This window comes from Lucilia sericata, unplaced genomic scaffold (genome assembly GCF_015586225.1).
Source record: "Lucilia sericata isolate MDLA Ls3-8-SP2 unplaced genomic scaffold, ASM1558622v1 Contig001454F_arrow, whole genome shotgun sequence".
NCBI classification, from domain to species: Eukaryota; Metazoa; Arthropoda; class Insecta; order Diptera; family Calliphoridae; genus Lucilia; species Lucilia sericata.
The window spans coordinates 78,077-103,003 of record NW_023995384.1 but is presented as its reverse complement, the minus strand read 5'-3'; the positions used below and the strand labels follow the sequence as shown (position 1 = coordinate 103,003).

The 24,927-nt window shown below is 27.9% G+C and overlaps 1 protein-coding gene across 1 annotated transcript in view; it reads left to right on the top strand.

Annotated features, from left to right (window-relative positions):
- The window catches only part of LOC119611462 (probable citrate synthase, mitochondrial), a 28,243-nt gene extending 5,130 nt beyond the window's left edge, over window positions 1-23,113 (top strand). Inside the window, exons 3-5 of the mRNA XM_037967038.1 lie at window positions 17,643-17,801; window positions 21,575-21,934; window positions 22,001-23,113. Of these exons, the coding sequence (XP_037822966.1) occupies window positions 17,643-17,801; window positions 21,575-21,934; window positions 22,001-22,831 (1,350 nt within the window). The 3' untranslated portion in view covers window positions 22,832-23,113. The remainder of the gene's footprint in view (window positions 1-17,642; window positions 17,802-21,574; window positions 21,935-22,000) is intronic.
- The last annotated feature ends 1,814 nt before the right edge of the window (window positions 23,114-24,927 follow it).

Here is a 24,927-nt window from a genome sequence, read left to right as displayed (position 1 = left end):
AAGAGTTTGTGGGGAAATTTTAAAGGTATGAGAGGGAAATTTAGTTGCTTTTTTCAGGGGATTGTAAATAAAAAGGGGGTTTTGGACATTTCTTGGAAATATTTTTATAATAATGCACAATTTGAATACAAATTAATAACATTTTGAATTAAAAACTTATTTATTCAAATATTTAACAATAATTTTATTAAATTGAGTTTGTTTTTATTCCAAACAATGAAATAATTATTAAATTATATTAACTCTACTGCATATTTTATTAATTATTATTATTTTTATATATTAATTGTAATTTACAATAATTTTTCTTAATTAAAATTACCATAAATTCCCACATAACAAAGTCCAAACCCGGTAATCAATGCAAATTATTTATAAGAAAACCTTAAACATGTTTAATCTTTTAAATTGTGAAACAACAATTTAACGTTCATGAACTTGACGCATGTGTTAACACGTCTAAACGTCATAAAACTTAAAATTTATTATTAAAAGGGATTTTCTAAATAATTTTATTTTATGAATATAAAAAATATAGACTATAATCTATTACTAGAACATTTGTTTTTATCTTAATGACTTTTGGTCATGGGGGTAGAATGAAAATTGTCTTATCACGAGGGAAAAACTAGACGAAGAATTGTAGAAAATGATAAGAAGAATAAAATAGTTGAAATTTATATAAATTGATACAAATATTAAAAATCTAAATTCAAACAAAATCAGATTTTTTTTAATAATTTTTTTAAAATTTTAACATTTTATAATATTTTCGAATTTTCGTTAAAGTTAAGTATCATTATAGATCCTTAAAAGAGATTATAATTATTGCTTAATACTTTCAAATAATAGTATATAATTTACTCTGATATCGCTGAAGATTAGATTGCTTTTTGGATTACGTTTTTTTTTTTAAATGCGTGTTTGAAATAAAGTACTTGAAATTTCAAATTTATTAATAGATATTTATATAAATTGAGGATGAAGTTTATTGTTGAATTTTATCTCCATGACGTGACTACCAATAAGTACAGATAAGAAATATTAATATAGTAAAACTTCTAGTACTTCTGGTACTTAAATTCAAGATTAAATTTATAAAAGTTTTTAAACAAAGTTAATATTTCAATGGCGTAAACTAGTAAAAAAGAACTGAGAACTAGAATAAAACTAAAACAGAACTAGAACAGAACTAGAACAGAACTAGAACAGAATTAGAACAGAACTAGAACAGAACTAGAACAGAACTAGAACAGAACTAGAACAGAACTAGAACAGAACTAGAACAGAACTAGAACAGAACTAGAACAGAACTAGAACAGAACTAGAACAGAACAGAACTAGAACAGAACTAGAACAGAACTAGAACAGAACTAGAACAGAACTAGAACAGAACTAGAACAGAACTAGAACAGAACTAGAACAGAACTAGAACAGAACTAGAACAGAACTAGAACAGAACTAGAACAGAACTAGAACAGAACTAGAACAGAACTAGAACAGAACTAGAGCAGAACTAGAACAGAACTAGAACAGAACTAAAACAGAACTAAATCAGAACTAAATCAGAACTAAATCAGAACTAAATCAGAACTAAAACAGAACTAGAACAGAGAAAGAGCAGATTTAGAGTAGAACTAGAACAGATTAAGAGTAGAACTAGAACAGAACTAGAATAGCACTGGAACAGAACTAGAACAGAACTGAAACAGAACTAGAACAGAACTAGAACAGAACTAGAACAGAACTGAAACAGAACTAGAACAGAACTAGAACAGAACTAGAACAGAACTAGAACAGAACTAGAACAGAACTAGAACAGAACTAGAACAGAACTAGAACAGAACTAGAACAGAATTAGAACAGAATTAGAACAGAACTAGAACAGAACTAGAACAGAACTAGAACAGAACTAGAACAGAACTAGAACAGAACTAGAACAGAACTAGAGCAGAACTAGAACAGAACTAGAACAGAACTAGAACGGAACTAGAACAGAACTAGAACAGAACTAGAACAGAACTAGAACAGAACTAGAACAGAACTAGAACAGAACTAGAACAGAACTAGAACAGAACTAAAACAGAACTAGACAGAACTAGAACAGAGAAAGAGCAGATTTAGAGTAGAACTAGAACAGATTAAGAGTAGAACTAGAACAGAACTAGAATAGCACTGGAACAGAACTAGAACAGAACTGGAACAGAACTAGAGCAGAACTAGAACAGAACTAGAACAGAACTAGAACAGAACTAGAACAGAACTAGAACAGAACTAGAACAGAACTAGAACAGAACTAGAACAGAACTAGAACAGAACTAGAACAGAACTAGAACATAACTAGAACAGAACTAGAACAGAATTAGAACAGAATTAGAACAGAACTAGAACTAGAACTGAACTAGAACAGAACTAGAACAGAACTAGAACAGAACTAGAACAGAACTAGAACAGAACTAGAACAGAACTAGAACAGAACTAGAACAGAACTAGAACAGAACTAGAACAGAACTAGAACAGAACTAGAACAGAACTAGAACAGAACTAGAACAGAACTAGAACAGAACTAGAACAGAACAAGAACAGAACTAGAATAGCAATGGAACAGAACTAGGACAGAACTGGAACAGAACTAGAACTGAATCAGAACTGGAACAGAACTAGAACTGAATCAGAACAGGAAAAGAACAGAACTGGAAGTTCGAGTCTAGAACAGAACTAGAACTGAATTATTAAAAAAAAACTTTGAATTTTAGTCTAAATAAATTAATTTTCCAAAATTTCCTTTAAAACCCCTTAAAATTCCTTTACCTTTAGCTTGTTAATAAAATTTCCCTTCAAACGTTTACTTAACTCCTTAAATTTCCCTCATGTTTACACTTCTTAAAAAATATCCCGCAATTGTTTACCTTACACTTTAAATTTCCCTTATATTAAGCTTGCTAGCAAAATTTCTCAGCCATTGTTTACTTTACACTTTGTTAAAGGATAAACATGATTGCCCAAACAATTCTTCAGTGATGTCATCTCATTAAATATTAAAAAAACCGCCAAGAAATCGGTGTAAATTAAGAAATTAGTTGTTTAACTGTTTGTTCAAACTTTAAAGTCACACCCCTTTCATAATTTTATAAATATTTAAAAATATTTCATATTTATTTGTTTTTAAACAATGTTTTTTTAAAGGTAATTGAACTTATAATGGATTTTTAATTTATTTTAAAGGCGTAAAGTTTTAGATAAACAAAAAAATGTTGTAAAGTTTTGAAATTTAAGTAATTGATAAGTTTAAAATTGAATTTCTAAAGAATAACGTGTAAAATAAAACAATTTTAAATGACATTCTGTAATTGAAAACTTTTTATTATAAAAATGTTAACATTAAGGCAAAAAATTTTAGTTTTGTTTTAATTACTAAAGAAATTTTTACAAAATGTTCAATACTTATACAAAATTCTAACTGTTTTCAAACTAAACTTGTTAAACTTTTTACAATTGTTTATTATTATTTATCTAATTTTTGTTTTTTATTCGAAAATCTTCCGGTTTATTCTAATATCTAAATTGGAATTAAACTATTTAACTTGTTTTTTTGTAGCATATGAAGGTTAGTGGAAAAATATAATAATTTATTAATCAACTTTAAGTATGTGTTATTTTTTATAAATTTTCGTTTTCATTTGTATATTTATTGGCACGCGAATTTAATAATGTTTTTTTTCAAAACTAACTCATACAGAAAGGGAGGAAATAAAAATAACAACAAAAAATGTAAAAAACGCCCCTTTAGAATCCAAACCCCACTTACATTTTGAAGGTTATAAGGTATAAATGATTAAGTCTACTTAAGCACTTAATGATTTATAGATAACTCAAGATATTCTTGCACTAACATTCTACATTTTCTAGAAATTCTTCTTCTTATAATAGAACTTTCTTAAAATTTTCTTTAGATTTCTTTGAAAAGAATACATTTTCTTGATTTTAAGATTTTTTACTTAGTCTATTTTTGCTTGTAACCTTAGTTATACAACTACGTGTTCAAATCGTTTAGTTTTATTTTATTGATATTTTTTCATGTTAAGGTTATGGTAGAAAAATATGATAAAAGTATTAATAGTTGTACGAAAAAAAGGGGCTCGTTGTCTGTAGACCCTTAAAAGCTTATCAATGAGCTAAATAACTAATAAAAAGGGCAGCCCATTTTTTATTAAAATGTATTTTATTGATAAATTATTGAAAGTGGAAATAGTTTACGGGTTTTATGTGCTGTTAAGCATGAAAATGTTCTGGAAATGTAGAAAATTTTAAGCGTGAGAATTTGTTGTTATTGTATAATTCAAATCTATTACTAAATTTTTAATCTTATGAGAGTTATATAGAGTAACATCTTGAAATCCTTTCAAAACTTCAAAATTTTCATAGTTTTTCTTTATTTTTTGCCTTTTTGACTTTAAATATGTTGGCATCACTTTTTTAATTTTGAAACACCCTGTTCTATTAAGTCAGTAACAGGGAGTCAACCATAATCTTTAATAAAAATGTTAACAGATTATGAAACTTTCCAAAAACATCATCAGATTTTGTATGAATATTAGGCTGTCAAACTTAACCTCCAAGGCGAAAATCCGTTTTCGCTATTTTCTTATAAAATGTTTGACATATTGTGAAATTATCGAAATTATTTGACAGTTCTTACATAGATATTATAGAGGAGGTATTAAGCTTTCAGAATATATAACTTTTAACCTTCTTGTTTACATATAAAGTAAGTTACATGCTGTCAAACGTAACCTCCAAGGTGAAAATCTGTTTTCGCTATTTTCTTATAAAATGTTTGACATATTGTGAAATTACCAAAAGTATTTGACAGTTCTTATATAGAAATTACAGAGAAGATCTTAAGCTTTCAGAATATATAATTTTTAACCCTTTTGTTTACATATAAAGTAAGTTACAGGCTGTCAAACTTGACCTCTAAGGCGAAAAACTGTTTTAGCTTTTTTCTTGTAAAATGTTCATCAGATTGTCAAATTGTCGAAACTATTGGTCAGTTCTTATATTGACAGTACAGAAGGAGCTCTAAAGCTTTCAGAATATATAAATTTCAAAATTCTTGTTTACATACAAGTTAAGTTACAAGTTACAAGTCATGTCAAACATGAGCTCTAAGGCGGAAAATTGTTTAAGATTTACCCTTATAAAAATGTTAGCAAATTGTAAAATTGTCCAAAGTATTTGTCAAATTTTATATTGACATTACAGAGGAGCTCTTAAGCTTTCAGAGTATATAACGTTTAACGCTGTAGTTTACATACAAAGTAAGTTACAGGCTGTCCAACTTCACCTTTAAGGCGGAAAACGATTTCAAATATTTTCTTATAAAAAGTTCTACAGTTTGAGAAATTGTCAAAGGTATTTGTCAGCCTATTACAGAGAAGGTCTTTAGCTTTCTGAATATATAACTTTTAACCCTTAAATTTACATACAAAGTATGTTACAGTCTGTCAAAATGGGTATCTAATGGGAAAACGCTGTTTTAGCTTGCATAAATGTTAACAAAGGTTATTAATTAACAATAAATTTTGTTAAAAATAAGTTTTTCCTTTAGTTTTCTTCCGACTAAATAATTTATTATTATAAAATTTCTCTTTTTAGAGATAATTTAACTTTCAACTAATTAGCATCACTGTTTATCTACAGCCCTTTGAAAGTGACAGTCTTCTTACTGAGTTTACACTTAAAAAAAATATTATTTTCCTGTTTTAAACTAAAATTTTCTAAAAAAATTCCCCAACATTTCTTTAAACAAACGATTATTTTATAATTTCAATTCATAAATCTTCATTAAGCGCCAAAAATTATACAATTTCTTCTCTCTTATTCTCCCTCCCTTTAAAGTTTTTTTTTGCCACTCACTGTGATTCCTCTTAAATTAAGGAAAATATTCTTACGATTTGACTTTTGTAGTTTTTTTTGTGTGTTCATTTAAGATAACGTAATCAGAATGCGGTATAATTTAATTAAATATTCTTAACAAGTTCATGCCTTCTGTGTGTACCCGAAACAATCTTCTTTCAAACCAGCTGTCATTCTACTCTTAGCACATGCAAAAACAAATAAATAAAACAAAACAACAAACATTTATCAATGACCAAGTAACATAAAATAGCAATAACTACAATAAAAACAACTGTTATAATTGTAGAAAAACAATTGACTCGTGAAAAGAAAAAGAAGAAGAGGAAATAAATCTATACTCAATTATAGTAAAAACAAACACACAATCATACACTCATGATATTTTCAGAAAGAATAAGAAAAAAAAAATTAATAAAAAAACGTGGACTTGACAACGCTTTTGTGAAGGCGGCTTTGACATGTGTGTGTTTGTGTATTAAAACAGACATTTGCATATAAGCTGCTCTTCTTCGTTGTCTTCTGTTTGCTATTGTTGTTGTTACTTTTAATCATAATTTATACATACAGTGTCGTTAAGCCACAACAGAGGCAGACAAACATTCTCTGTTATGATTCGAATTGAAGGGAGAAATAAAGTGAGAGGGTGCCATATTGTATGTATTATGAAAACCATGTTGCCGTATTAGACATGTTTAAGCGTTAAAAAAGATGCTTAATGAGGAGTTTTAACTTTGGATTTACTAAACCAACTGTAATAAAATGTAAAGGAAAATTTTACAGGAGATGGCAAGCTTTCCGAATATTATATTCTGAAACACCCTGTTTACAAACAAACTAAGTTAAAGAGTGTTAAAGTGGAAAAAATCTGATATCGCTGGTATTTTTTGATAAAATTTTAAAAAATTATGGAAAAAAAGTTTTGAATACTAAGTTTTGAATAAAAAAAGACTTCGAGAGGCAAATTTGATCTACCCTGTTAACGAAAAACTAAGTTACAGGGTGTTAAAGTTGCTTTTCACTAAAACACAAAGTTTTATTATTTGTTTTAGTTAATATTAATATTTAAAGAAATTTTTTACAAACATGTGCATTTAATGTATAGAAATGATGGAGAATATATAAAACTCTTAAACATCCTATTTGTGCACAAAATAAATTACAAGCTGTCAAAGTTGATCTTCTCTAAGAAGAATAGTTTTACTGCTTATATTTCATTAAAATGCCACAATATTCAACAAAAATGGTGGATTTTTGTAAATTATAGAGGAAGAGTAAAAAGCTTTCAAAATATACAAATTTTAAACTCCCTGTTTCTTTTTAAATTAAATTACAGGGTGTCACACTTTATCTCTAAAGCGAAAAAACCATTTTAAGCTTGTTTCGTATAAAAACGTTAAAGGATTATGAAATATTGGTAACTTTATGTCCGATTCTATATAGAAATTATAGAAGAGGACTTAAGCTTTCAGAATATATAACTTTCAATCACCTTGTTGACGTTCAAGGTAAGTTACAAGCTGTCAAAGTTGACCTCTAAGGCGGGAAAACGTTTTTTTGCTTTATAAAAAAGTTTGACATTACAGAGGAGGTCTTAAGCTTTTAGAATATACAACTTTTAACTCTCCAGTTTACAAACAAAGTACGCTAAAAGCTGTCAAACTTGAGCATTTGCATTTTTTCTATAAGAAAGTATGACAATTTGTTAAATAATCCTATTTTTTTGACAGTTCTAATATTAACATTAAAGAAAATGACTTAAGTATATGACAGGCTGTCAAAGTTGACATCTATTGGGAATGAAAATTTTTAGCTGATAATTGTAGAATTCATCTGGCTACCTTGTTTTTCAAATAGTACTACACTTTTGTTTAAAGAAAAAAACTATAAGAACAAAGTTCAAAGTTCATTTTAAATGAATTTTAATGCTTTTGCATTATTTACACTTAAATAACAAGTGTCGTTTGAAAAAATCATAAAATTACTTTTAAAAAATTGCAATAAGTAATAAAAACAGAGGTTTATAGTAAAATTATATGTATTGGCATGATATTATGAAAGATTTTTTAAAAGTTTTATAAATATTTTTATTGTTGCTTGGATTTAAGTGTTAGTTTTATGTAAATTAATATTTTATGTAAAAATTATGCAAATATTATGACAAATAGTTTAAATTGTTTTTATTTCTGGGGTAATTTTCATTAAAATGGTTTAAGAAAATCAGTGCAATTGTTTAAAAGAAAATATTAAATTTATTAAGACCTTCAGCAATAGTTTATTTATTATTTAAAAGGTGATGGAGGTTTCGCAAATTATTTTTTTATTAAATTAACACGTGCCTTAAATTTTTAAGCAAATATTTTTTTATTTTTTGGAAAAAAGTCGTAGTTGTGAAAAATTGCGTTGCCATTATTATTAGTCAGCTGCTTTTAAATATTTAAATTTTATTCCAAACAAATAATTATATATATTTAATATAAATGTTTGGTTTTTTGGCAATAACAACAAATAATTCATATAAGGCTTCTTCTGAAAGTTGTTTCTGAAGCACAAACATTCTCTAAGCAAATAAATTTTAAGAAAAATATACATTTTAAAGAAAATTGTGTGTTTTTTTTTTTAATTTTTTTTTATCATTTTCATTTAAAAATAGCTTAAAACAAAAACTTTGATATTAATTTTAAACTAAATATTTTAATACTACGTCATTTGCTTACGTAACTTCCAAATTGTTTGTTTTATTTTGCTGTTAAGAAATTTTCTTTTCTACTCTCTTAAATCTCAAAAAAGGAAAATATAATATAGAGAATCTGCGCAGTTTTCAAAAATCAATGCAAAAATCATAAAACCCAACCTTCCCTCTTCTACTAATAACCTCAAACTCTCTTTGTAAGAGATATTATTATAACTTATAATAGTTTCTAAACTAAACAAAAAAATATTTAAATTTTTTGTTAAATTTGCATAATCGAACACTCGCACACGAATTTTTTTTGGGGGGGCTTTCAAGTTGATTGAACTTTGTATTAACAAACCGGTTCTTTTTTCGTAAATTTTTGTATATTTATATTTAAACAATTTTATTTATTTAATTATTTGATTGATTGTAATGTTATTTATCTATAAAGTTGTAAAGGAAGTTTAAAAAGCTAATTCAAGTTTAACTGGTTTAAAATAAATCTAACAAAATCTTGTTTTTATTACTCATCAATCAAATGGAAAATTATCTACTTTGTTGAAAACAATAAATAATTTACAAAAGTGAATCATGAAACAAATTAAATGTTTTTTATGACACAAACAACGACTTTTTTACATTTTAAAACAGCTTAAGTAATTCGAGCAAGTATAAGTCTCTAGAATAAATTTTCAGGTTTTGTAAATAAAATTTTAGTTTTTTTCCTTTAATATTTTATAATATTTTTACTTTCTTTTAACAAATTATCACTTATTTGCTTATATTTTACAATTTTCTTTTAATTTTCTCTTTAATTTCCTTAAATTTTTTAAATTTCTTTAAATTATTCCTTAATTTCTTTTAAATTAACGCTTAAAACCTCCCACATTTCTCTTTATTTAAACTGTCCTTCATCTGGCAGCTTTAATGTTTACTGATTTTATTATCCCTATTGGCATCACTACTCTCTTTCTCTCAACACTCGCTTAAAACGGGATAATAAAATGTAAACAATAATACAGGCAGTAGGGTTCTATAAATCGACTTTCGAATAATCGAACAATCGACTTTTTGTCGAAAAAAGTCGAAAAGTCGAAGTCGACTATTTTGTTCCAAAAAAGTCGATAACTCGACTATCGTCTATGAAAAAAGTCGAAAAGTCGACTTTGTAAATAAAAGTCGAAAAAAGTCGAAAAGTCGGAAAGTCGAAAAAAGTCGAAAAGTCGAAAAAAGTCGATAAGTCGAAAAAAGTCGATAAGTCGAAAAAAGTCGAAGAAAGTCGAAAAAAGTCGAAAAGTCGAAAAGTCGAAAATAGTCGAAAATTTTAAAAAAGTGGAAAAGAGGTCAAAAACTCTAATATAGTAGGAAAAACTCGAAAAAAGTATAAAATAGTCGAAATAAGTCGAAAAAAAGTCGAAAATAGTCAAAAAGTCGTAAAAAATCGAAAAGTCGAAAAGTCGAAAAGTTGAAAAAAGTCGGAAAAAGTCGAAAAAAGTCGAAAAGTCGAAAAAAGTCGAAAAGTCGAAAAAAGTCGAAAAGTCGAAAAAGTCGGAAAAAGTCGAAAAGTCGAAAAAAGTCGAAAAGTCGGAAAAAGTCGAAAAGTCGGAAAAAGTCGAAAAGTCGACCATTTATAAAGTACTAAAAGTCGAAAAGTCTAAAAGTCGACTTTTAAATAAATGAAAAAGGTCGAAAAGTCGAAAAATCGACTTTTCATAAAATGGAAAAAGTCGAAAGGTCGAAAAGTCGACTTTTAACTAAATGCAAAAAGTCGAAAAGTCGAAAAGTCGACTTTTTGTTTCAACTATAGAACCCTAACAGGCAGTAAATAAAATGAAGAAGCATAAAATGCAAATAACAGATTAAACACATGATTACAATAAGAACTGCAAGCGTAAAGCGAATATTGAAATGATATAGTTTTTAACATTAAATCGCTTATATTTTTGTAATATTTACTTAAAAATTTCAATATTTAAACAAATTAAATTAAAGAAAAGTTGCACTTTCAATTTTTATAGATAAATTAGTAAACAAAACTTTTAGCATTGATAAATTTTTTTGCAAAAATGTTTAAACAAATCATATAAATAAACCGAAAACTAATACAAACCATGTGAGAATTATTAATTAATTACATAAACATACAATTTTCAATAATAATTTATAACTTTAAGTTTAAATATTTACTTAACATGACATTTATTAACAAATTTAATAATAGACTCTTCATAAATTAAATTAGCAAATTTTAAAGAAATAAATAAATTAAAAATACTTGCACAAGACTCGGAATTATAACAAATTTTCTAAGAGCAAATTCTTTATTATATTTTAAATTTAATTATTTTTTCAAATACATTTCTGCCACTCAACCTTGAAAAAAAGTAATTCATTATTTTATATTTTATTTAATGACATCATATGATTATTTTCCCGTTATTTACATTTTTAAACATAATTGAGATAAAATAAATAATTGACGAGTTTAAAACAAAAAAACACTTGTTTAAATAGAGATAAAATTTAATAATTTTAACGTAAAAATGCAATAAAAAAAAAACAATTAATACGATTGTTTTTTACATTCCTAATTATGAGAAAATAAAAATATTAGGAATTATAAACAAGTTTTGTTAAGAAAAATATTGTAACTTCCTGTTACAAAACAAGGTATGCTAAACTCTGAACTAAACTTCTAACATACTCCAGATAATGACTAGGCTATAGTCTGGACAATAGACTAGATTATAGTTAAGATATGTAAACTAGAATGTTTACTATAGACTTGACTATAAACTAGACTATAGACTAGACTATAGACTAGACATTAGACTAGAATATAGACTAGACTATAGACTAGACTATAGACTAGACTATAGACTAGAATATAGACTAGACTATAGACTAGACTATAGACTAGAATATAGACTAGACTATAGGCTAGACTATAGACTAGACTATAGACTAGACTATAGACTAGACTATAGACTAGACTATAGACTAGACTAGACTATAGACTAGACCTAGACCATATACTAAACTACATACTAGACTATAGACTAAACTATATTTAAGACTATACACTAGACTGCCGACTAGACTATATACTACATTATAGACTAGACTATACAGACTAGACTACATAGACTAGACTATAGACCAGACTATAGACCAGACTATTGACTAGACTATATACTAGACTATAGACTAGACTAGACTATAGACTAGACTATAGACTAGGCTATAGACTAGACTATAGACTAGACTATAGACTAGACTATAGACTAGACTATAGACTAGACTATAGACTAGACTATAGACTAGACTATAGACTAGACTATAGACTAGACTATAGACTAGACTATAGACTAGACTATAGACTAGACTATAGACTAGACTATAGACTAGACTATAGACTAGACTATAGACTAGACTATAGACTAGACTATAGACTAGACTATAGACTAGACTATATACTAGACTATAGACTAGACTATAGACTAGACTATAGACTAGACTATAGACTAGACTATAGACTAGACTATAGACTAGACTATAGACTAGACTATAGACTAGACTATAGACTAGACTATAGACTAGACTATAGACTAGACTAGACTATAGACTAGACTATAGACTAGACTATAGACTAGACTATAGACTAGACTATAGACTAGACTATAGACTAGACTATAGACTAGACTATAGACTAGACTATAGATTAGACTATAGACTAGACTATTGACTAGACTAGACTATAGACTAGACTATAGACTAGACTATAGACTAGACTATAGACTAGACTATAGACTAGACTATAGACTAGACTATAGACTAGACTATAGACTAGACTATAGACAAGACTATAAACTAGAATATAGACTAGAATATAAACGGAACCATATATTAGAATATATTATAGACTAGAATATAGAATAAACTATATACTAGAATATATTATAGTCTAGAATATAGACTAGATTATAGAATGTAGTCTAGACTATAAAGTAGACTACAGTCCAGACTGTAGATTAGACAAAAGATGTGACTATATACTAGACAGTAGTCCAGACTATAAAGAAGACTATAGTCCAGACTATAAACTAGATTAAAGTCAAGACTATATTCTTAACTATTGTCCTAACTATACACTAGACTATATAGTCCAATCTTTCCTATAGGTCCCACTATTGTCATTGCTAGACTTGATTCAGAAATTTACAAAATTAAGCATTTTGTTTAAAAAAAACACTTTTTCAATAAAAAAATTTGCCAATCCCCTTATTTTCATTAAATAATTTACAACATACTTTTTTGCGCTAATCATTTCGAAACGAAATTTTTTTTTAACAATTTCATTATATTTTATTTTAAAAATAAAATCACATGACGTTGATAATTAAATAAACACACATAATACCTTAAGTTTTTATTTTTTTATTTTATTTTTATAAATAAAGTAAATTTTGTTGCTATTTTTTTTTCTTATCTTATTAATTTCCAAAGTGTGTATAGCGGCACATAATATATATTTATCTGATTATAATATTTTGAACAGATATGGGGAATGACTAGAGAGTTTGGGTTTTAAAGCTTTAAATTAAGATAATTCTAGAAGTTTGGAGGATATTTAAAGAAATTAGTTAGTTGAATTATAGAAAGTACACTTTCAATACAACTGTGTTTAAGGTTTTGCTTGCTGGCGGTGTGGCCACACTTTGTTTATGTTTACTTAATGAGTGTTAAGTTGTCATAACTTTATTGCTTAAGCAGCAAAGTTTTCTTATAAACTTTTAGATAAGATAAGTCAAGACTAAAATGCACTTTAAAAAGCAGACATTGTTTAGTTTATAGGTTTTGATAGTTTTAGATTAAATTAAAGGAATATTTTATTCATATTTAACACCACATACATCATTTTTATATATATAAAAATATTAATAACATATGATTGCTGTAATAAATCTTAACAAAAAAAAAAAAAAATATATAAACATTTCCAGTAAATGTATATAAACAACGTAATTTAACTTTCAATCACTATAAAATCTATATAAATGACGCAGATCTTAAAAGGCAAAGCTTTAAATTACAACTTGTTGTAACGTTTAAGTGGAAATGTAATAAATATTATGCGGTTTTTTTCACACTAAGTGTGATATATGCAAATCAGTACAACGAACACAGCCAGATATAGGGGTTTTATTCATTGAGGTATAAAGAAAAAAAAAAAACTATACAATTACTCAAAACCTCAAGTTATCTATATAAAGAGGTGGTTTGAAGGGGGCGGGCGGGGATGACTTGAGACGTCCAAATGTCTGCCTTTTTTTAATACTAAGCTACTAATGGAGGCGGTGTTGGTGGTGGCGCTTATAAATTAATTAATGTAAAGAAAACCATTTGATCTTAACGCTTGATCAAATTAACTTCTTTTTTGCATTTTCTGTTGCTAGGTTTAATTTATGACTACTAATCGATTTGTGTGCACTTTTAGATTTATATAAAAATAATGGAAATTTATGCTTAATTACGGAAACAATTAAAACGGAAGCTATTAATATTTTTAAATAGAAATAAGATTTTTTATAGAAACGTTCTTCAATTGTTTAAAAATTCGGAAATCTTTTAATGGAAACCCTAATTTTATTTAAAATAAATTAAAGTTTAATATAAAAAAGGAATTTTTAAAAAAAATGTTACAAATACAAAATCCTAGTTGCCAATTTTTTTCAAAATTTTCTTAAAATTCTTTAAATTTTAGCTAAACCCATTAAAACTTAATTTTAAAACAATATTTTTCGATTTCTTTAAGTTTAAAAGCGTAAATTCTAAAAAACTTAAAAAATGGAGTTGCCAATTTTTGCAAAACTAATAAAATCGTACATAAAATACATCGAATTAAAGACATTTTAGTAAAAAACTAGTTCATTTAACATTTTTCACTAGATTTTTTAAGTTTAAAGCATAAAATTTATGAAATTGAAAAATAGAGTTGCCAATTTTCTCCAAAAAGTTATAAAATTTTACAAAAAATAATTTTAATTAAAGACAACTTTACAAAAAAACAAATGTATTTAACATTTTTCTCTAGAATCTTTAAGTTTAAAGCTTAAAATTTAAGAATTAAAAAAAGTTGGGTTGCCAATTTTCTCTAAAAACCTATCAAATTGTAGATAAAATTCATCTAATTAAAGACATTTCAGTAATAAAATAATTTATTTATCAAATTTCACTAAATTCTTTAAGTTTAAAGCTTAAAAATTAAAACACTGAAAAAACGAGTTGCCAATTTTCTCTTAAAACGTATAAAAATGTACATAAAATACATCTAAACAAAGACAACTCTATAAAAAACAAATTTATTTATCAATTTTTCCTAACCTCTTTAAGTTTAAAGCTTAAAATTTAGGAATTTTAATATATGGAGTTGCCAATTTTCTCCTAAAACGTATAAAAATGTACATAATGTACATCTACAAAAATACAACTCTTTAAAAAATAAATTTATTTAACAATTTTTACTAAACTATTTAAGTTTAAAGCTTAAAATTTAAAAATGTAAAAAATGGAGTTGCCAATTTTCTCCTAAAACTTATAAAATTTTACATAAAATACTTTTAATTAAAGACATCTCTATAAATAACAAATTTATTTTACAATTTTTTCTAAACTCTTTAAGTTTAAAGCTAAAAATTTAAGAATGTAAAAAAATCGGAGTTGCCAATTTTTTTCTTCTAAAACTTATAACAATTTACATAAAATACTTTTAATTAAAGACATCTCTATATTATTAACCAATTTTTACTAAACTCTTTAAGTTTAAAGCTAAAATTTAAGAAATCGAAAAATGGAGTTGCCAATTTTCTAAAAAAAACCTGCAGAATCCTAGCAGACTAATAAAAAACAAATTTTTAATTGATTTCTTCGATTTATTTATGTTTTTTTTACAAAATTCTTCAAAAATACGAAGAAATTGTAAAATGGCGTTGCCAATAGCAAAGCTTTTAAGAAATAAGTTATTCAAACCACAAATAAACAATAATTTCTCAATTTGTACATAATTTTTACACCGTTTAAAAGCATAAACACAAAAACTACGAGTTGCCAATTTTTTCATAAAAATTTTAGTTAAAATCTATATAATTAAAACGAAAACTTTGTTTGAGAATTACATTTAAGTTGAAAGATTACTTAATTTAGGAAAAAAATTTTACATAAATTTAAAGTTTTTTTAAAAGGTGTAGCCAACTATGTAAAATTTTTCTATTTTTATTTGGGAAAATTTATCCTTAATGGATTCTGAGCGTTCAAAATAAATGAAAAACTAAAAAATATTACTTTAAATCATAAAATGTGGAAAATCGAGTTGCCAATTTATGGAAAATTTTTAAAAAAATTCAAAATTGCGTTGCCAATTTATTTAAAATTCTTAAAAATTTTTAATAAATTCTTGTTTAATAGTCAAAAATTAAGTTGTAAGGCAGAATGTAACAAATTCTTAACATTTTAACAAATTTTAACAAATTCTTAACATTTTTTAAATCGCGTTGCCAATTTATGGAAAATTATTGTAATATTACAAGAAATCTTTGGTTTATAAACAAAAGTTAATTTCTAAGGCATTATAAATAATAATCAGTTTTGATTTGCTAAAATTTTCTTGAAATTACTAGAATCGCGTTGCCAATTTATGGAATATTATTAAAAAATTTTAAGAAATTCTTGTCTTTTAGCTTAGCGTTGCGTTCTAATACATAATGAAACATTATTTCTCCAAAAAGTATCAGAATTTAGAACTTCATTGCCAACTAATGTTAGTTTGAATTGCCAATTTTTTTAAAATGATGCAAAAAATTAATAAAATTATTATCTTATAATAAATTTGTTAAGTTCTAAAGCATAGTTAAAACACTTTGTTTACAAATTTCTTTAATTTTTCAAATCGCGTTGCCAATTTATGGAAAATTATTACAAAATTTTAAAAAAATATTGTCTTTTAGCTTAGCGTTAAGTTCTAATACAGAATGAACCATTATTTTCCCAAAAAGTATCAGAAATGAAAACTGCTTTGCCAACTAATGTTTAGTTTTGGTTTGAATTGCCAATTTATTGAAAATTATGCAAAAAATTAAAAAAAATATTGTCTTCAAACAAATTTCTTAAGTTCTAAAGCATAATTAAACTGTTTTATTTAAAAATTTCTTAAAATTTTTTAAATCGCGTTGCCAATTTATGCAATATTATCACAAAATTTAAAGAAATTTGTGTTTTATAGTTTAAAATTGAGTTGTAATTTATAAATTAACAAAATTTTGCTAAAAATTTCCTCGAAAATTACAAAAAATTACAATTGTGGAGAAATTATTGTCTTATAACAAAAATTAAAGTTTAACTAAACCATTTTCTTTAAAAATTTCTTAAAATTTTTAAAATCGCGTTGCCAATTTATGGAAAATTATTACAATAATATAATAATATATATATTACAATAATATTGTAATATATAATTAAACAAATTTTGCTAAAAATTTACTCGGATTTACAAAGATTTCAAAACTGCATTGCCAACTAATGTTTAGATTTTGTTTAAATTGTAATTATATAGAGAAAGTAACACAATATTGTTTATATTAAAGTGAACCATAATAAAGTTCAATGACCTTTCTTATTGTGGCGCTCTCTCTCTTCTCCTCCTTCTGCGTTCTTAAGGCATAAAGCGTAAGAATAGTATGAGTTTTTTTTTTTTCGTATAGAAAATGATAATGAATTGCAATGTCAATTTAACATTGACATAGCGTGACTAGTAAATTATATATAGTTCCCCATTATATTTTTCCAGAGTCTAGTCGTAACTGGTGGAGGAAATAAATTATTTAATTTCTTATCAAAAATAAAAAAAAAAAAACTAAACAAAACATTACCTAATCATTTATTAAGTGTTGAATAGTAATAATAATAATAAAAAACTGTCTGTGACAGTTCTTATGATTAATGCATTGTTGATTAAATTTAATTTTCTCTCTCTTTCTCTTTTTTTTTCCAGAAATTGAACGCTTTCTTGGCTCAATATGTACGTTTCATCTCAGCTGATTCCAGCTTGCGCGATGTGCTCGCCTCAAAAATTCCCGCTGAACAAGAGCGTGTCAAGAATTTCAGAAAACAATATGGTGCCACTAAAATGGGTGAAACCACTATTGATATGGTAAGTAAAATAAAGCAAATTTTTAAAAAAAATTTTAAGAAAAAGCTCAATGACCTTTTGAAATTTAAGAAAATTGTAACAAAAATTTTGTAACAGTTTTATTTCATTAAACATTCTTTTAAAATTCTCTTGAATACTAAAATTCAAGTCCTTTTCTCTTTATTAATCTCAATTTACCGTTATAAACTCTTTTGTAACATAAAAGAGAAACCCCAAAGTCTTATTAACGGTAAATTTACTAAAAAAACAACTTTTACTCTTAACATTTTCCTTAATTATTAAAGAGAAATTAGAAAATTTCTTATATCCCCCATTTTCCTAAACAATTCTTGAGTTTTTCTCCCACTAAGAGCATTTTTCTAACAATTTTATCTCTCCCCTTCATATGGCCGCTACATACAAAGAAATTCTTTAATGGCCATTTGCCAAAACTGATTAAATAATCAGTTTCTATGTTAAATAATAACAAATTATACAAAAAATAAACTAAAGAAAACAAAACATTTTATTAAAAATAAAATGAAAATCTTTATAGTTGCCCAACAACTCTCTCTCTCTCTCCCCTTTTCATACAAAATGTTCTTTCTAATTTTAAAATGCATTTAATGTTTTTCATGTTCTAAATAATTTTCTTTCTATTTTTTTTTTTTCAACGATTATACAACATTTACTTTTTATTTGTTGCAATTTGTTGTTAAGGAAAATTGCAATTGTTTTTAACATGCAATTTTGTGGCAGAAAACAAAAAAAAAAAAAACGCTACAATTTATGTCATATTGATTTTCGATTATGTCATTAGAATGACATAAAAGAAACAGGTCATTTGAAATAATTTTAAGAAACTTTTGAAAACAAAACAAAACTAGACTAAACTTAAGACTAGACTATAAACTAATCAATAGACAAGGCTATCAACTAGACTTTAGACTAGACTATAGACTAAACTATAGACTAAACTATAGACTAAACTATAGACTAGACTAAAGACTAGACAATAGACAAGACTGAAGACTAGACTATAGACAATACTAAAGACAAGACTATAGACTAGACTATAGACTAGACTATAGACTAGACTTTAGACTAGACTATAGACTAGACTATAGACTAGACTACAGACTAGACTATAGACTAGACTATAGACTAGACTATAGACCAGACTATAGACTAGACTATAGACTAGACTAGACTATAGACTAGACTATAGACTAGACTGCAGACTAGACTATAGACTAGACTATAGACTAGACTATAGACTAGACTATAGACTAGACTATAGACTAGACTATAGACTAGACTATAGACTGGACTATAGACTAGACTATAGACTAGACTAGACTAGAGACTAGACTATAGACTAGACTATAGACCAGACTATAGACTAGACTATAGACTAGACTATAGAATAGACTATAGACTAGACTATAGACTAGACTATAGACCAGACTATAGACTAGACTATAGACTAGACTATAGACTAGACTATAGGCTAGACTATAGACTAGACTATAGACTAGACTATAGTCTAGACTATAGACTAGACTATAGATTAGACTATAGACTAGACTATAGACTAGACTAGATTATAGACTAGACTATAGACTAGACTACAGACTAGACTATAGACTAGACTAGATTATAGACTAGACTATAGACTAGACTATAGACTAGACTATAGACTAGACTATAGACTAGACTATAGTCTAGACTATAGACTAGACTATAGACTAGACTAGACTATAGACTAGACTATAGACTAGACTATAGACTAGACTATAGACTAGACTATAGACTAGACTAAGACTAGACTATAGACTAGACTATAGACTAGACTATAGACTAGACTATAGACTAGACTATAGACTAGACTATAGACTAGACTATAGACTAGACTAGACTATAGACTAGACGATAGGCTAGACTATAGACTAGACTATAGACTAGACTATAGACTAGACTATAGACTAGACTATAGACTAGACTATAGACTAGACTATAGACTAGACTATAGACTAGACTATAGACTAGACTATAGACTAGACTATAGACTAGACTATAGACTAGACTATAGACTAGACTATAGACTAGACTATAGACTAGACTATAGACTAGACTATAGACTAGACTATAGACTAGACTATAGACTAGACTATAGACTAGACTATAGACTAGACTATAGACTAGACTATAGACTAGACTATAGACTAGACTATAGACTAGACTATAGACTAGACTATAGACTATAATATATGCTAGACTATAGACTAGACTATAGACTAGACTATAGACTAGACTATAAATTAGACTATAGACTAGATTAGACTAGACTATAGACTAGAATATAGACTAGATTATAGACTAGACTATAGGTTAGACTATAGACTAGACTATAGACTAGACTATAGACTAGACTATAGACTAGACTATAGACTAGACTATAGACTAGACTATAGACTAGACTATAGACTAGACTATAGACTAGACTATAGACTAGACTATAGACTAGACTATAGACTAGACTATAGACTAGACTATAGACTAGACTATAGACTAGACTATAGACTAGACTATAGACTAGACTATAGACTAGACTATAGACTAGACTATAGACTAGACTATAGACTAGACTATAGACTAGACTATAGACTAGACTATAGACTAGACTATAGACTAGACTATAGACTAGACTATAGACTAGACTATAGACTAGACTATAGACTAGACTATAGACTAGACTATAGACTAGACTATAGACTAGACTATAGACTAGACTATAGACTAGACTATAGACTAGACTATAGACTAAACTATAGACTAGACTATAGACTAGACTATAGACTAGACTATAAACTAGACTATAGACTAGACTATAGACTAAACTATAGACTAGACTATAGACTAGACTTTAGACTAGACTATAAACTAGACTATAGACTAGACTATAGACTAGACTACAAGACTATTGATTATAGAAAATATAGACTAGACTATAGGCTAGACTATAGACTATACTATAGACTACACTATAGAATAGACTATAGACTAGACTATAGACTAGACTATAGATTAGACTATAGACTAGACTATAGACTAGACTATAGACTAGACTATAGACTAGACTATAGACTAGACTATAGACTAGACTATAGACTAGACTATAGACTAGACTATAGACTAGACTATAGACTAGACTATAGACTAGACTATAGACTAGACTATAGACTAGACTGTAGGGTAGACTATAGACTAGACCAGACAATAGTCTAGTCTATAGTCTAGTCTACAGTCTAGTCTATGGTGTAGTCTATATAACTTACAAGGAAACCTTTGGCCCGCCTGAAATATTATTGATTTTTTCATTATAAACTCTTTGACAAGATTTTTTGAGTCTTGAAATAAAAATATTTATATTTCCTATATGAAACTTTGGCCCGCCTGAAAATTTAACTTTTGTATTAGGTTTTAAATTGTTTCTTGAGAATTTAAAAATCTTTGTTCTAAAATCTTTATATTTGAGAAGAAAAGGTCATCGCGCACCTCTAATTTTAACTGTTTCATTAGACTTTAGTTTCCTAAGTAATCGAGATTTTGTTAAAAATCCTTTATATTTTGAAAAATATTCCATGGTCCACCTCAAAATTTTGTTATTTTAGTGACTAGCAAGAAAGGCCCGCCTTAGTTTCTTAAGGAAATGAGCTTTTCTCTTGGATTTTTGTAAATTTCTTTAAAAGTTTTACTAATTTTATACGTTTTTCCTATTTTTCTTTAACTAGATGTACGGTGGTATGCGCGGTATTAAAGCTTTGGTCACAGAAACCTCTGTCTTGGATGCCGATGAGGGTATTCGTTTCCGTGGTCTTTCCATTCCCGAATGCCAAAAGGTATTGCCCGCCGCCGATGGTGGTGCTGAACCCTTGCCCGAGGGTCTCTTCTGGTTGTTGATGACCGGTGATGTGCCCACCAAGGCTCAAGTCAAACAATTGTCCAAGGAATGGGCTGAACGTGCTGCTTTGCCACAACACGTTGTCACCATGTTGAACAATTTCCCCACCACCTTGCATCCCATGTCGCAATTCTCGGCTGCCATCACTGCCTTGAATCATGACAGTAAATTCGCCAAGGCTTACTCAGAGGTAAGTGATATATTTGGAATATGTTGGAATTGTTAAAAAAATCGATAATTTCTCTTTCGTTTTTAGGGTGTCCACAAGACCAAGTACTGGGAATACGTGTACGAGGACAGCATGGACTTGATTGCCAAATTGCCCGTAGTAGCTGCCACCATTTACTGCAACACATACCGCAACGGCAAGGGCTCCAAATCCATCGATCCCAATTTGGATTGGTCCGCCAATTTCGTCAAGATGTTGGGCTATGACAATCCCCAATTCACCGAATTGATGCGTCTCTACTTGACCATCCACAGTGATCACGAAGGTGGCAATGTATCCGCCCACACCGTGCACTTGGTTGGTTCCGCCTTGAGCGATCCCTACCTCTCCTTCGCTGCCGGTATGAACGGTTTGGCCGGTCCCTTGCACGGCTTGGCCAACCAAGAAGTCTTGGTGTGGTTGCGCAAATTGCAAAAGGAAGCTGGCAACAACCCCTCCGAAGACCAACTCAAGGACTACATCTGGAAGACCCTTAAGTCTGGCCAAGTTGTGCCCGGCTATGGTCATGCTGTACTCCGTAAGACCGATCCTCGCTACACCTGCCAACGTGAGTTCGCCCTCAAGCACTTGCCCGACGATGAACTCTTCCAATTGGTATCCAAGATCTACAAGGTCGTGCCACCAATCCTAACTGAAACCGGCAAGGTTAAGAACCCCTGGCCCAATGTAGATGCTCACTCCGGTGTTTTGTTGCAATACTACGGCATGAAGGAAATGAACTACTATACCGTATTGTTCGGTGTTTCCCGTGCCCTCGGTGTCTTGGCTTCCCTCATCTGGGATCGTGCTTTGGGTCTACCCATTGAACGTCCCAAATCCTTGTCCACAGACTTGCTCATGAAGATGGTTAAGAAGTAAATTTGGAATTCGTGTAGTTTAATTAACAGCAACAACAACAATAACAACAAAAACCAAAAACTATTTCTAAACAACAACCTTACAACAACAACAACAAACAAAAAGTATCATAAAAAATTACATTATTGCAAAGAAATGTTAAATTTTAATTAAGAAAAAAAAAGAAAATTTATTTTAAATTTTCTTTTCTAATTAAGAATCATATATTTTGAATGTAATGAGAGGATTTAACAACAACAACCATATTTAAGAGAAGCAAACAACATTTGAAAAAAAAAACAACACACACATTTACTTAACAAATTAAAGCTTAATTAATTTTAATTTAATTTAAAAACAAACAAACAACAAATAAAATAAAAAACTATTTAAAACAATAAAAAAAACCATTAAAAAAAACAAAAAAACATATTTAAAGGGGTTTTCAATAATTAACAACAAAATTAAGATAAGAAATTGAGAAAAAAGATGTTGAAGAGAAAAAATTCCATGAATTTTGAGTTAAAGACAAGAAAGAGTAGTTAGTATCAACACTTTTTTAGTTGAATTTTAATTTCCCATTTCTTTCAAAAATTTCCTACAAAATTCTTTAAATTCTTAATTTTTTTCACTCACTACTCTCACAACCTGTAACAATAATTTATCAAAAGTGATAATTTTTATTACAAAACATATTTAAACTTATAATAAATTTAAAAAAATATTTATTTATTATATATAAAAACATATTTAAAAAATTCATTAAAAAAACATTTTGTAGTGTTCATTTTATATATAAATAAATGTTTTAAGAGTTGGATGTTATGAACAAAATTTTGTGAAAAAAATGCTTAAATAAAGGTGAAGTTAAACAAATACCCTAAAAATAACAACAAACTGATATATTATTTTAACTAAAACTCTAAAAACTTCCAGAAACAAGAAAACTGTTAGAAATCACTATGAAAAGTTAATTTAAACATAATGGCTTTTATCGCCACAGTAGTGCCCTCTATATGTCAATATTCACTAATAAATGTCAATATAGCAGCAATATTTAACTAACTGGCAACTTTCTTACAAATTAAACAACAAATCACAATAGCAAATGCATAGTGCTGCCAATGTGGAATATTTCTCTTTTTATATTTTCTATCCATGCATTTTTTTAAACAAATGTTAAAGTTTTTAAATTAAATTAATATATAGCACTAAACGAGAAATGAACTAGAAAAGAACAAGAACCGAAATAGAAAAGAACCAGAAGAGAACTTGAACTGACCTAGAAGAAAACCAGAACTATAAAAGAACTGGAAAAGAATTAGAACAGAACTAGAACAGAACTACAACAGAAAAAAAACCGAACTAGAATGTGACTAGAACAGAACTAGAACAGAACTAGAACAGAACTAGAACAGAACTAGAACAGACTAGACTAGAACAGAACTAGAAACAGAACTAGAACAGAACTAGAACAGGAAACTAGAACAGAACTAGAACAGAACTAGAACAGAACTAGAAGAGAATTAGAACAGAACTAGAACAGAACTAGAACAGAACTAGAACAGAACTAGAACAGAACTAGAACAGAACTAGAACAAGAACAGAACTAGAACAGAACTAGAACTGAACTAGAACAGAACTAGAACAGAACTAGAACAGAACTAGAACAGAACTAGAACCAGAATTAGAACTAGACAAACTAGAACAGAACTAAAAAACAGAAACTAGAACAGAACTAGAACAGAACTAGAACAGAACTAGAACAGAACTAGAACAGAACTAGAACAGAATTAGAACTAGACAAACTAGAACAGAACTAAAACAGAACTAGAACAGAAACTAGAACAGAACTAGAACAGAACTAGAACAGAACTAGAACAGAATTAGAACTAGACAAACTAGAACAGAACTAAACAGAACTAGAACAGAACTAACAGAACTAAACAGAAACTAGAACAGAAACTAGAACAGAACTAGAACAGAACTAGAACAGAACTAGAACAGAACTAGAAACAGAACTAGAACAGAACTAGACAGAACTAGAACAGAACTAGAACAGACTAGACCAGAACTGAACAGAACTAGAACGAGAACTAGAACTACCAGAACTAGAA